At 34.8% G+C, this 14,728-nt stretch overlaps 1 protein-coding gene across 3 annotated transcripts in view; it reads left to right on the forward strand.

Annotated features, from left to right (window-relative positions):
• ZFR (zinc finger RNA binding protein) overlaps positions 1 to 12,927 on the forward strand; it is a 45,945-nt gene extending 33,018 nt beyond the window's left edge. For 2 of the 3 annotated variants that reach the window (XM_061355665.1, XM_061355666.1), the window contains exons 15-20: positions 259 to 400; positions 5,488 to 5,585; positions 6,401 to 6,496; positions 9,553 to 9,664; positions 9,770 to 9,867; positions 10,609 to 12,927. In XM_061355665.1, the coding sequence (XP_061211649.1) occupies positions 259 to 400; positions 5,488 to 5,585; positions 6,401 to 6,496; positions 9,553 to 9,664; positions 9,770 to 9,867; positions 10,609 to 10,788 (726 nt within the window). In that variant the 3' untranslated portion in view covers positions 10,789 to 12,927. Of the gene's footprint in view, positions 1 to 258; positions 401 to 5,487; positions 5,586 to 6,400; positions 6,497 to 9,552; positions 9,665 to 9,769; positions 9,868 to 10,608 lie in introns of those variants that run through there. The other variant, XM_061355667.1, reaches the window with a different exon arrangement.
• Positions 12,928 to 14,728: the final 1,801 nt, after the last annotated feature.

The following is a 14,728-nucleotide window of genomic DNA, read 5'->3' on the forward strand; positions in this document are numbered from 1 at the left end:
CTTTCTGGGTAGTTTCTTGGTTTTTTTCCTCTTGTGTGCTGATGACTGCTCTGTATTTTTATTAATGATTTGGAAACAGTATGGAAGTCCACATGTATGTCTAATTACATACACTGTGGTTTCTTTGAATAGAGAAGTATCTGCTTCATGTAATTACGTTTCTGTTTTTCTGTTAAAAAGACTCTGTTGAAATCCATTTTCTTCCCCATGTTTTTATTAGCCACATGCTAACAGAAATTTCTGTTTCTCAATATTTAGGTAATAAGTCCTGAGAAATACGATATCAAGTGTGCAGTCCCAGAGGCAGCAATAATTTTAAATTCGTGTGTGGAACCCAAAATGCAAGTTACTATCACACTGACCTCTCCAGTCATTCGGGAAGAGAACATGAGGGATGGAGGTTGGGAAATTGTTAAAGATGTTACTTCTTTCTCACCCCTTTTTTTTCTTTGTTTTTTTGGGGGTTTGTTTTGTTTTGTGGAGGGTTTTTTTTTTTTTTTTTGTTTTGTTTCATTTTTGGTTGGGTTTTTTTTTTTTGTTTGTTTTATATATTCTGCTTAAAATGGCATTAAGGTCCTGGAAGGCAACATGCTGGCACATGTATTTGATCGAAACCTTGTTTTTCAATGAGTCTTGGTAGAGAACAGTTGGTTAAAATAAATGCTTATATGATGAGTTTATTTAATTTTTAAAATATCTAACTTCATGTCCAACCTCAGCTTTCTGGAAAAGGTACAAACTTAACTGCTTTTTCCCTTCTTTTGAAATTATGTGGAAAACCAAGTATTTTATAGCAAGTGGCTATAAACTGGCTTTCTAGAGCAGTCTTGCCCAAAGAGAAAGATTGTACGGTTTTAGAAATCAAATCACAGGTTTTGGGGTTTAAACTGGATCAGTATTACCATCACACGTTCCAAACAGGAGCACCACTTAAAATGCACTTTTGTAATACTTTTGATCGTAACAGTGCTTCTAACTTTAAAAGACAATGCGATTTTTTCCAGCTCTCTGAGGTTGCTTTTTGGTCTGGAGTGCTTTTTGAGTATATTTAGGCTCCTGGTATTACAATCAGTCTTCTATCCAACTGGCAAACCCAGACTAGTACAATAAGAAATGGCTTTGTCGTTGAGCTGAATCAGAAAGGTGGAGCTTGTAAATCAATTTACATTTCTGAAATCCACAGTTTCTCTGGTGCCAGCAGTGTTGCTTTAGGGTCTGTTCTGTAACACTTTCAAAGCTCCAAAAGCTTTTAAGCCAACAAGCATGATTAATGTCTGCAGTACATTGGTTCTTTTTGTTTACGGGTCAGATAAAATTAACTTTTGTTTCCTTTTAATTCTGTATTTTCATAGTGGAAAGAGATCATGGCAAACAGGGTTCTGGTGTTTGACAGTGAACCTACAAATAGGAAATCTGAGACTATCTTAACACTTCTTATATGCAAGTTAAAAAAAAATTGTATGTGTGTATGTATACATGTGCTTGTGTATATACGTATTTATAAGTCACAGAGGTTGGGTTTTTTTATTTCATCTCATTACATGTCCTCTAAAATACTTGAGGTTTTTATATTGCATTAGTAAATGTCCTGTAGCTGTGACTAGTGCATTGTAAGCAAGCTGTGTTAACAAAGTCATCCTACATAATGAGGCAGAAAAATTCCAAGCTACATTCTGTCACTTGGATGACTTCTGAAGAGTCATAAAGAGTGTTTTGTATGTGATTTTTAAGCTGTGCATTTTATTACTAGCTATAAAGGCTTTGTACATGTACTGTCACGCTCAACCGAATTTGTTTTTTTTTGACAATCTTAAGTGTAACAAGACTCTTGGTTTGCCTGTGCTGAACCCAGCATCACATTTAAGTTTATAAAGACTACTTCAACTTCAAGGATTTTATCATTAAATTAGATTATCCATTAAATTAAGTTAACCTTAAACACCATGTTTATTTCCTAATGTACTGTGCAAAAGTGCAGTCAATACTGATTTCTGCCACAGTACTCAATTTCAGGCAGTTTCTGGCCTAAAATTCTGTGATGTCTACTAAAAATAAAATAGATTTCAAATTACTACCATTAATCCCTCAATTTATGCCACCTAAAGGAAACAAATCTCTATTTTTGTCTGACCCACACTTGAGTTAAAATGATTATTGTGAGTTTATTCACTGCTGAATGCAGTACTGCCTCTAGGCAAGCAAAATCAAGTTAGATTTCTCTTCCAAGACACTGAGCAGTGTAAAATGGATGTACAGAAAAGTTAACTTTGAAACTACAGCTAACAGAAGACTGAACTGCAAATTACTGCAGCAAGAAAGGCATTATTATGAACACTGCTGCTTATCTGCTGCAGAGTAACAGTATGTGTTTGTGTTTTTTCTTTCTGCAGCTTCTCATGCTCTGTGTCTTACAATGATTTAAAGTTTTCATTTTTTTTAGCCCACCTGGGGAGCTAGTTCAGGTATAAGGAAGGCTTTACCGGAAGAACAAGTTTGAGTAAAGATGAGACTGAGACTTGCACATGGAGTAGAATCATGTTTGATGTGTAATAATCCCATTACATGAGAAAAGGCTAAAAACAACACAGTGAAATAAAATTGTTAACCGCATAGCTGCTGTTTCTTACAGTATTGTGCGTTTGACAGTTTGCCAAATCTGATATCTTCAAAGTGCTCTAACCCCTTCTGTGGATGGAGTCTTTCCTTCAGCAAAGTGTACATATTTATAAACACATATATGTGTGCGCGTGTGTCTTCTTTTATCCTTAGCTAACAGCCCCGGTCCAAAGCCTTCTAGCAGAGGGACTTGATTCCTGTCAGGGGTTGCTGCCAAGACATCGGAAGGATTTTTGACCAAGGTTTTCTAAAGCTCAGTGTCACACCTGCCATGCTTTACAAAGGAGGGGTTTGGATGCATAGTCCTAGCATCTACTGTTACTTTGTGTTTTGTTTTTATTTTCTTTTGTTTTTCCTCCTTTTTGTCTTTGTCTCTCTCCTAGAATTAAGCAGTGTTCACACTAGTCTTGAAATAGTTGACTGGGTAAAATGCATTTCACATAATAAAACTTACTGAAATTGAAATACCTGTTAACTTTTAATGAAGAGGTAGTGTGGACACAGCATGTCTAACTGAAGATTAACCCCTTATGTTTAGGCTAGTAATAAATTAAGTTCTACAGAGTAAGAATTCACACTTGTGTTTTATAAACTTAATTCATTTTTTTGTCTTAGCTTAACAGGGTGGTATGTTAGGCATTTGAATTCAGTTAAATAGTCTTTAAGGGGTTAATCCTGAAATGTGAAACAGATGCAAAAATCCACAGATTAAATATTAAAGAGTTTCCTTGATGAATTTTTTCAGTCAATGTATTCTCAGTGCAATAGGTGCCTTGGCAACTTCTGACTTTCAAAGTCTGTTTTAAGTTTCAAAGGTATTCTCATGGTATCTATTTAGTAGCACATTTTAGATCGATAATTCCAGCATGTAGTAAGATTGTTTTATGTGCATTTAAACTAGTTCTTTTTAGTAAAATTATTTTCCAAATTGAAGTTTTTCAGAGCTAGAAGTAATTGGACTTTCAAAAGATGTAATTAATTATTGCGCTGAAAGTTTGCAGTGTCACCTATTTGCATATTAGTTTTAGGAGAATGTAAAATTATGAATGATGACATAAATAATTGGCTGCCCGTGGCAGGGGATTGGAACTAGATGATCTTTAAGGTCCCTTCCAACCCAAACCATTAGATTATGATGATGATGAGGCTACTAGGCCCATTTTTAGTTTTCATTTCTCAGCCTTACTCTGCCACTTTTTTTCTGCTGTGGGTTTTCTCTAAATGTACTCCTTGTCTCTTATACCCAGATTGTACTTGTTTCATCAGTTATCTTACCTGGCACCTCCCTTGTATAGGTTTGAGTTTTTGTTTTGTTTTAAAGGGAATACCACTTTAAATGTCTTCATTTGCTCTGTAAATGACTTAAGTGCCTATTTTCATCTCTCCACTTTAACATATAGTCCATAAGTTCGAACATCTGTGTGAGAAGATACCTATGTTCTTCTCAGCTTTGTTCATATTTTAAAATCCTCCGCCTTTTAGCCCTGTGCAGAGCAGTGGGACTAATCTGTAAACAAATGCTCAAATCTGAATGTAATACTTCATATTAAGTTTAATTATTGTGTTGCAAAGTTGTACCATGTTCATTCATGGCTTTTTAGCTCTCTGTAAACTGTCCTACTACTTGGTCTACATTTGTGTAAAAATAGGTGGTTTCAGAGCTATCTTTCTGCAGCGACCCTAATCTCATTGTAGGCATGTTTCATGAGATTCAGTATTTTTAATTTTTTTTTTATTTTCTGACTTGCCTAGATTTGTATCTTGCTGGAGTAAATTACATTGTTCAATACAACCAACTCCTCAAATTAAAAAAATTATCTTGTGTATCACCTGTTACACTACCGATATACTTTGTTACTGGTCACATGAGCCATTTCCACAGTCAGTAAATCAAAGATTGAAAGCTGATCACTGCATTATATCTGTACAATTTTTAAGTAGCCCGAGGATACCATTTCACTTTGTTCAGTGGTTCCACTTCCATTGATTAAACCACTTCCAAAAGGGCCTGTAGTCTCATCCTTTTTGGTAACAAAGCAGTCAATTTTGGCAATTAAATTCTTTTCTGAATACTTAAATATCCAACATCTGCTGTATTTTCTTTAAGACATTCTGCTTTTTATTTATTTTTTTAACTAATCCTTTTCTTTTTCTGCTGAATCTTAAAGCAGTCCCTTTTCAGAACTTTCCTTGCATCCTAAATGATACTGGAGCGCATATATTATGGGTTGAGGAATTTCATCTGTATAAGTAAGGAAAAGGTCCTACAAAGTATTAGAAATCAGTAATATCAAAGAACATTTCATGTTCTTTTAGTCAGGTTTTTAAAGCAAAATAATTTCAAGTTTAAGGTATGGTAAAAATAGCATCGATACTAATCATCTAGTGCTTTTAAGATTTGTTATTCTTAGTTTTTCTTTTAAGAATAGGTCCCAAATAACAGAGGACCATTAAAATTTACAAGAAACTAAGTTTGAATGTTTCTATTCAGTTAAAGTGGATTTTTGTGTTCCTTCTGTCTTGTGTTCTCTGTGCTGGTGCACTGTGTCCAACCATCCTTCCTTCAGTATTTAATTTTAGGGGATATGTGTTTTCCCAATGTTAGCTTAAATAAAGAGGTACTACGCATTGCATAATCTGCAGTGCATTTGAAAATAACCTCAGAGCTAAAGTATATAATGCTCTTGATCTTTATACTGGGTAGATGCCCTAATCCTAATTGAATGGCTTTTGTTGAGCATTTACATTTGTTGTCCAAGGGTTTAAACTTTAAATGGCATGTGTGACATTGAAGCTACGTTGAGGAAGTGTCTTGCTCACCTGGTCAAACACCCATTCCTCACTGCATTTTGCCAATTCAATCCATTTTAGATGTAACCTCGGGTATGGTGAAAGACCCACCGGACGTCTTGGACAGGCAAAAATGCCTTGACGCTCTGGCTGCTCTACGCCACGCTAAGTGGTTCCAGGTTCGGAACATCATTTTACTTTCTTCTTGTAGCCTTATGAGAGATTAGTTCAGTTGCAATATAAATGTTTATCTGTGTGAAAACACTCAGCGTTGTTCATGCTAATAATATTTTTCTGGTCCCTAAATTTAAATGTAGAAGGTTGAGTATGAAGGAACTGCTTTATGCAGTTACTGCTCATTTGACATGATTTTTTTTTTCTGGTCATTGAGAAGGCGATGTTGAAAGCTTGACTCGCTTGGGGTGATCATATGTTGTATATTCGTTATATATTCCATAAGGCTGCAGAGTAACTTTGCTTTAAATAATGGAATATGTGTTTAAAGCTTTGTGTTCAGACTTAAGACTTTTTTTCCTATTTCTTTAATTGCATTAAGTGTAGGGAATGAAAGGTGAGAAGCAACTGTTTGGTTTAGTGACTTTGCCTTCTGGCAAAGGCACAATAAAGAAACCAAACAGATTCCCTTGACCTTTCAGTCTCTATACCTATTTCTTAGATCTTTACTTTATCCTTTTTATTTCTAATATAGAAAGATACTGTATTTATTGTTACAAGTGAACATAGGTCAAAAGTGTACAGGGGATCAAGAAATGTTATTCTTGTATAACCTGTGCACTTTGACTGCTACCACCTTAAATTACTAACCCTGTGTAAAATACTGCTGTAAATGGCAGCTCATGGAATAAAGTTGTAGAGTGATTTGTTTCAATCTTGTATCTGAGCTTCCATTGAACAGTGGTGTTTTAGTCTTTCAACAAGTCCTACTCGCTGTAGGTGCTGGGATTAATTAATTTGATTTTGTATTGCTCTCAAGGCTAGAGCTAATGGTCTGCAGTCCTGTGTGATTATCATACGTATTCTTCGTGACCTCTGTCAGCGTGTTCCAACTTGGTCTGATTTTCCAAGCTGGGTGAGTAATGTTCTTTTGAATGAGTCTTTTTACTACACATAGTACTGCAAGTAAAGGACAGGGCAGTATTACTACAGGTTTTCAGTGTAGGCTTTTTCATAAAGTAACGTAGGGTTTTGTTTGAATTTTGTTTGGTTGGAGGTTTTTTCCCAACAAACAATCCATATTCCCTCTAAGAAATTAATTTTCTGAGGTTTTGTTATTTTGAGCTGGATTTGTTGTTGTTGTTGTTTTTCCCAAAAGGAATTTTCTCAGTTCTTTTGTATTCTTTGTGGGTAGCATTCTTATTCTAGATTTCAGCATTTTTTCCTCTACTGTGTATGAAGAAATCCGTTTTTTTGTAACCACCCACTCTAAATTGCTAGGAGTCTACTGAAAAACATTTAAAATCATTTAATGTGGGATAACAGAAAGGCTACTTGAAAGAGTAAATCATAATAATTCCTATGATCATTAATATGTATCTTCTGCAAGATGAAATACGACAGTATTTCAGTACAGTCTGTGGATGCGTGACCATTAGCATTTTAATCAGTATCACTTGAATCTCTAGGTTGTACTGGATTACCTCTTTTAATTCTTGCAGCTGAGTATTCTTGGAGCATTCCTTTTGCATTGACTATCTTAAATGATGCTTTTCAGGAGAGCAGCTTGTGCTCCAAACATTAACAGATATTCAGTGTGTGGACCGGACAGAGTTAGTGTGAACCAAAATATCTGAGACTTGGGTGTACTGTGTAGAAGTAAACTTAGCTCTAACTGTTGTGCTTCACAGGCCAAGTTGTGTTGCACTGTGCTACTTCCTTTTCAGTTTCAAAAGGAAGAGTGCTGACATTGTGAAGACCACTTGAAGAGTTGGCATTTTTTCAGTGAAAAATGTTTTACAACTGTACTAAGCTTGCAGGCAGTTTTATTAAATTACTTCTGATAGTATGTATGACTTGGAAAAAATGCCAAGCAGTTACTGATGGGTTTTTTTTAAATATTTAAAGTTAAAGCCAGTTTCTGTGCTGCGTTTCATTAAAAGTGCACTGTACAAATATAGCAAAAGAAGCTAAGAAGTATGTAAGTGCCCTCTTAATATCACTGTGGTACTGAGTTGCCAAAGAATAAATCCTGGCATGCTTTTAGAAAAGCATCCTTAGAACTACTGCAGCACATAGCAGGCACATAGATAAAGAACAATATTATTTCTCACGTTATCTTGTCTAAGGCATGCCCAGAAGGGAAGAGAGTTATGAAGTAGTATGCTGGGTCTAGCTAAGGCTCATTTCTCTCTGAAAATGTTTCCTGATTTGCTCCTGGTACCTGATGTACTGTCAGTGACAGGAATGAGCATTGAAGTCTGTGTAGTCAGCTGTTCTTTTCGCCCGTTGGCAAACTCTTACTGATAAAGACAATGGCAGAATGAAAATGGTGATTTTAAATATATGTAATTTCTGCCAGTTACAGGTGGAATTTCATAGGTTGATGAAATAGATTTTTCTGAATACAGAAATTTTCCTCATCTGTATGCTTGAAGCCTGTTACAACCCAGAGATGCCAGAGCTGTTTGAAAAGAGCCCAAGTAGTTGTACAAATAGAAGTTGTTAGCAAGTCTGAATATGGATGTTAGTAACCTCTTCTTTATGTACCTAAAAATAGAAACTAAATTAGAAAAATTTTGTCAAGCTCCTACAAGTTAGAAGGAACAAGTCAGAAGGTTGATTTTTCGAACTTGACAGCCACCTGTTCATGCACATAAACACCAGGGCACCATAATTCACATTTTCGAAGGATTAAGTTATAGACTTTTGCGAAGATCCAAAAGAGCTAGACTTGAATAAATGCAAAAACATGATCTGCCTTTTTAATTTCCTGCTGCATTTTGCCTCAAACTTGAAATTAACTAAATTACTGTTGCTAAATCCTGAGTGATACAGTTGGAGTATAGAAATAACAGGCTCAAGGATTGAAACTTGTGAGTTAAATGGAGCTAAAACAAAAAGGAAGAGGCAGCTTTAGGGAATGATCAACACTGCCTATATTTACTCACATGTATCAGAGTAGACAGTTACTCCTGGAAAGTAAAAATAAAGGGCAACATTTAAACAATTGTAACTTGGTGAAGAGGGGGAGGACTAAAACCAAAAAACAACCAAACAACTCCAAACAATAAAACCCTATCAAAAAACAAGAGAGACGCTCAGTTTGAGAATTACACTTGCAAAAAGGGTGGTATTGAAACAGCCATTTAATACTGAAAAAGAAACAAGGAAAGCTGTTCTTTACTTCTGCAAATATCTTCTATAGATTTTTCTGGAAAAAAAATGGTGTCTAATAAAAACAAACCATGGAAATATTGGCAGGGAAAATGTTTAAAATACAATTAATAATTTAAATCATTTAACCAATACCAAACGATGTATACATTTCAGAAAACCTTTTTATCATCAAGTTTTTTTTTACACACACTTATTTAGCATTTGAGTTAGTGTTAGCCAATATCCAGCAGAAAACTTGCTGTGAACTTCAGTTTTGCTAAACTGAAGAGAAAGTAACCACTTAAACATGGAATTATCACTGAATTTTTGATGTTTTAAATTTCTGTACTCTTGCAGAAGAGTGTTGTAGAACAGTGTCTTCTGATTTTCATTAGATTCACTGTGTGCTGTTTATTCATGTGATTGACAGATTCCTGTAACTCAGAATGCTTTATGGTCTCAAGAAATGGTCAGACAAGTTGTCTGCTGGCATGCGTATGCTGCTGCTGTATACATTCCTGTAAAACTTTTGAACAACTTGTGAAGAGAAGCATCAGTATCAGTACTCAGTGTTAATATTGCACCATCTTTATTTTTATAAAATATTTATATAATTATTTATATACGTATTTATGTATAAATGTGTGAACTACTTACAAAATGTCTGGGGTTTATTTCCATTTAACTGAAAGTGCTCTATGAAGTGTAATGTTCTTCAAAATTATGGATTCAGAATTACTGAACAATATAGCAGCTTTTTTTTCTGTTTAATCTGTCTTCTGAATTGGCTGGATTTTCTTATTGTTGGTCTAGGCTATGGAACTGCTTGTGGAAAAAGCAATTAGCAGCGCTACGGGGCCACAGAGTCCTGGGGATGCACTGAGAAGAGTGTTTGAGTGTATATCTTCAGGAATCATCCTTAAAGGCAAGTTGCATTTGATCAGTGTCTCTGCTTACACTTGACTGATGTAAAATCTGTAATGGTTGAAATAATGCAGAGATATGCTACTAATTAGCCAAACCATTGTAGGTGGTCCTGGCCTTCTGGACCCTTGTGAAAAAGATCCTTTTGACACACTTGCTATAATGACAGATCAGCAACGAGAGGATATTACTTCAAGTGCACAGGTAAGGAAACATATGTGTGAAGTAACTAAATATGATGGCAGTTTTTAGGGGTGGTTTTTACTTGTTGTTCGGTTTTGTTTTCTAAATGGAGGTATTTGGTAGACATAAATTCTACTTTCTTGGAATACAGTTCGGTCTTACCAGTGTTAAGCTAGGCAATGAACATGTCACAATAGAAGATCTATAATCATGTTCATTTCTGCACTATAATTAACATATTTTCATGAAAAATTTGAAGCACTCCCATATGTATATATCTGTAAAGATGCTCACTCTACAACAGTATGTTATTAGATTTAAAGTTACATTGGCATTTTATATTTTACAGATAAAAGTTTTAATTTTTCATTAAACTTACACATATTCATTTATTGTATCTACTTACAGTACCGATGACTCACACTTGTAGCTTACAGGGTTACTGCCCCTATTTCTACATTTGATCCTTTTGCTAAAGATTACTAATGTGTAATTGGATGTTTGACAAGCCTTGGCTGCTTCAGTTCAAGTCCAGTAGCTAAAACACGGTATTTTTATGCCAAGATGATGTACTTTTTACAGAAGCAGCAAATGTGACATAAGACATTTTATAGTGTTGATTTTGTTGTGGGAAGGAAGAGAGGATAATAAGAGCTAAGAATAATATCTAGACCGCTAATTTTCTTCATTAATTGTTTGACAAAGTTCTCAAGATTGACCTTTGTTTCTAAGAGAAATATCTTCTTTCTACCTTTTTTGTAGTTTGCTCTGAGACTCCTTGCATTCCGTCAAATACACAAAGTTTTAGGAATGGATCCATTACCACAGATGAATCAACGCTTCAACATTCATAATAATCGTAAAAGGAGAAGGGACAGTGATGGGGTTGATGGATTTGAAGCAGAGGGGAAAAAAGACAAGAAAGATTATGATAACTTTTAAGAAAAACTTGTTATCACTGCTAGGATGGAAGGTGATAAAACGTCCATTTGTTGCCTTGCTTTTACTTCATTCATAATAATGTCTGTTTAAAACATCCAAAACCAACTTGTGAGTTAATCTGGAAGAGAACAACCTAGCTCTTCTGTGACATTCTAAATATTTTAATGGATGTACTGTACCAGACAAATTATGGATGGAAAGACTGCAAATGGAAACTATATTATTATAGAAAAAATAGTTTTCCCTCACTGTGTTTTCTTTAAATGTGTTGCTAATTTTAGTAATTTTTCTTTTTTTTTCTTTTTTATTAACAAGTGCATTGTCTTCTCAACTGTATTTAATGCAGGATTTGTGCTTTTCTTGCTATGTGTATTTTAACTTTCTAGAAGTTTTTTGTTTGCCTTTGACACTAGTTGTATGAGTTACTTTGTGTTAGAATGGTATAAACTGTTCCCTTCCCAGTTAATATTTTACAAAACTTTTTTTGTAAAGTGAGACTGCAGGATTATGGCTTTTTTTAATGTGAAGGGGGTTACAACACAATTATCCTGCCATTTTAGTGCTCAGAATTCAATGTTTTTGCCCATCTTGTGGCATTTGTCTCCTTAGTGTGATATAACGGTGTAATTAAGACATATTTGTGTTAATCTAATCAAGTTTGCTGTTAGTTGTGCATTAGCAGTATAAAAGCTAATATATACAGTATGGTCTTTCAACAGCTTTAAAGCAGCTGCATAATTGATCGAAGTTTTGCATGATGTTTCTCATAGAAGGGCTTTTCAAACTATAATTTTAGGTTAAACGCGTAGGTCTTTGTATGATTGACTTTGTGATATAGCAAGGCCAAAATAACTTTATGAATTTCTTTTCTCAGCATACAAGGAGAAGTGGGCATTTCCCATTTAGACAAAGTTAGTTGTTCTTCTCAGTCAACTTTGTCAATCTGATATTAATGCCTCTCAGCCCTTAAAATAAATGTTTGTCATATCAGTGCCTGTGAGGTTATTCCTTATAGCTATTCCTGTATGACCTTTCTGTGATTCTTTAATAATTCAAATTTTAAAAGTGAAGTATTACTGAAAAGTGAAGGTTATCCAAAAAAAACCCCAGAAAATTATTTGATGTGGCCATAGTGTATGCTTATGTCTCTTTCAAAAAGCTAAATATAGCAGTGGTGTAAGTAAAGTTACATCATACTGTTGATGTATGCTCTGGTACACAGGTGTGATTTGTTGTCACAGCACTATAGTGGAATACACAAATAGAAACTAAAATTTATTAAATTACTAAAATTCATTATACACTGGAAACTGAAGTTTCACTCATTCTCTTCAATGTGTATTATGCTTTGTTGTAAACCCGTAAAACACAGATTAATATAGACTAACATTCCGGTAACTACTTTATCAATGGCTGTAGGAAAATATCACACATTACAAAATCCTTTGTTATTTCTGGTACAATTTACTAAAAACACTCTTTTGTTCCGTTTTGAGGTCAAATTTATCTTTGACCTTTTTAATAAATGGAGTAGGGGGGATATTTCTGTTAGCAACACTTAACTGCTAACAGCATGGGCCTGTGGAATAAAAATACAATACTTCAGCAAAATGGAGTCTAAGGACTTAAAGAAAAAATACAGTGTTCTTCAAGCATCAGAGTGCAATTTTTAGGGGATTATTAGTCTTTAGCAAATAAAAGGAAAGATTTCTCATTGCAGGAAATATTCATAATGTCTGCATCAGAAATCTAGAAAGCAGAAATGCTTAAAGTTACTTTAAACTTACTAGTTTCTGTCGCCTAGCCTTCATGCATAGCCCAAAGCATGTGCTTTTCCTTAGTCCTTAAGAGGGTATCTTGCTGCCGTGGTATCTAGTTAGCTATTACTATTTATTTCGAAAGCTACAGGTGCTATTCATGTGGCTAGTTCAGCTCCATACCAAAGTTTCTTTCCTTATAAATCAAACCTTTCTATTCAGGCAAGTGACCATAAAATTTAGGATTAAAAAGGTCAAAGAAGTATTTTGGATTTCCTGTATTTTTGTTCTACTGGCTTTTAACTCTTAACCAGTTTGTGGATCTTTTGAAATACTGTATACTTAAAGTGATTCCACATTAAATATGAAGCTGTGACCATGATTTTTTATGCTGTGTGGTGAAGAGTGTATTTAAAGTTTGTTTCTGGTTTTCCTGCCCATTTTAATGGGATATTTTAGGTAACTTCTGCCTCTTCTTAATTCAAGAATTGAAAGACAAGGTTTTGAAAAGTAAAAAGCTAGTTTTGACTTTAAACATTACGCTGTGCACGTAGGAAGACAAAACCAAGACCAAGTAATTGATTTATGAACAAATAATCAGTTTAATATCCTGTGTCTTCGTAATGTTAACAGTTTACAAGTAAGAGCAGTATTTGCCTTTTTCATTCAGCAACACTCTTTATTATATCTCAAAATCCCAGATAACATAGTTATCATACACAAAAGAGAAATACGCACATCAAGGATTTTCCTCTCAGTGCTCTCCTTAGAGGCACAGTTTGTGAAAACATAAGCTGTTCTGAAGCTTTTTCAATCAACGTGTCTGCCTATTTTATTAATGTCTTGTCTGTGAGCAGTGTTGGTTTCACATGGATTTCAGCATAGGGGCATTGCTAGAACTTGGATGTTTTTGGACACAGTCCATCAACTTCTTGCCCTGTTACGAAATTCTAAATGAACTATTAATCTTACAGTGCTATAGAATGAGAGGGATTCATTTGACGCTTCTATTTTTAGACCAATTTCACTACTCAGAAGTGAGTTAATAGTACTTAAAATTGATATACCTGGCAAATTTCTGAGAGCTGGAATCTAATTCAAATATTCCTGCAACAATTTGTATGCATGTTCAACATTTTTGATTCTGGTTGAATATCCACTGATCATTGGTCTGTTAAATATTCACACGTCCTGAGTTCAGCTTAAACCACAACAACACTAAGCCAAGTTCATTTCTTTATTAAAAAATTAAGACTTGTTTGGACTACCCAAATGGATTTTAATAGCATAGCATTAATAACAGAAGGGGAAAATAAAGAAGCAGGCACAACTTGCAGTCTGTTTTTTTTCCACTTACATTGTAGGTTTACAAAGTACAGTGATAGATTCAGCAAAAACAGATGTTTTTCTTCTGTTTGTTGTGGCTTGATGTTTTTTTTTTCTTTGACAGCTGTAGGCCAAAGAGCTTTCTACCCAAAGGCTAGCAGCTTAAATATCTCCTGAGAAATTCTCCTATAAATTTTCTCAAGAGCTCCTTTTCCCTTCACTGTGATATTTCTCAGCCTCCTTAAAATGAAACAGATACCTGGTCTTTTTGGGGGGAATTAAAATCCCAGGAGTGTCATCTGCAGGGTTGTCAAAATGGTTTTCATTTATGTCCAATTGAAAATCAGGTTTCATTCTGTAAATATACGTTAATTTGAATTCTCACACTTCGTTCCACTTTCTCATACAGATTATGAAAAGGGCCATATATATATTCCTAGTACTGAGAGAAGCTTGATATTCTTTATTGAACTGCTTCCTGATGTTTTACTATTTGCATTTTAAGAAATGCTGCCCTAATAATAATGGGCAAGTGTAAAGCTCCTGGTAGGGTGAGGGTCATTGTCTGTCACGGGTGCATGGTGGGAACAGTGCACATTTTAATGTTTAACATAGCCTTAACACATCTGTGTTAGCAAGAGTCATCACTAACAGTCTTCTTTAATTATTACATGTGTTTTCATGAACTATTTTGCAAAGCCATGGCCATTAGTATTTATTCTGAAGCCAGCAATTCATTTATTCCAAAGTAGTTGAAAGCCTGTCTTCTAGAGGCTCAGCCTAGCTTAAGTACTTGCACATAATATTCTACATCAATCCTATTTCAGGATGATAACTTAAATCCAGAGAAACACAGA

Source organism: Neopsephotus bourkii, unplaced genomic scaffold (genome assembly GCF_033783945.1).
Source record: "Neopsephotus bourkii isolate Nb327-2 ecotype Australia unplaced genomic scaffold, CSIRO-AGI_Nbou_v1 NB_822, whole genome shotgun sequence".
NCBI classification, from domain to species: domain Eukaryota; kingdom Metazoa; phylum Chordata; class Aves; order Psittaciformes; family Psittacidae; genus Neopsephotus; species Neopsephotus bourkii.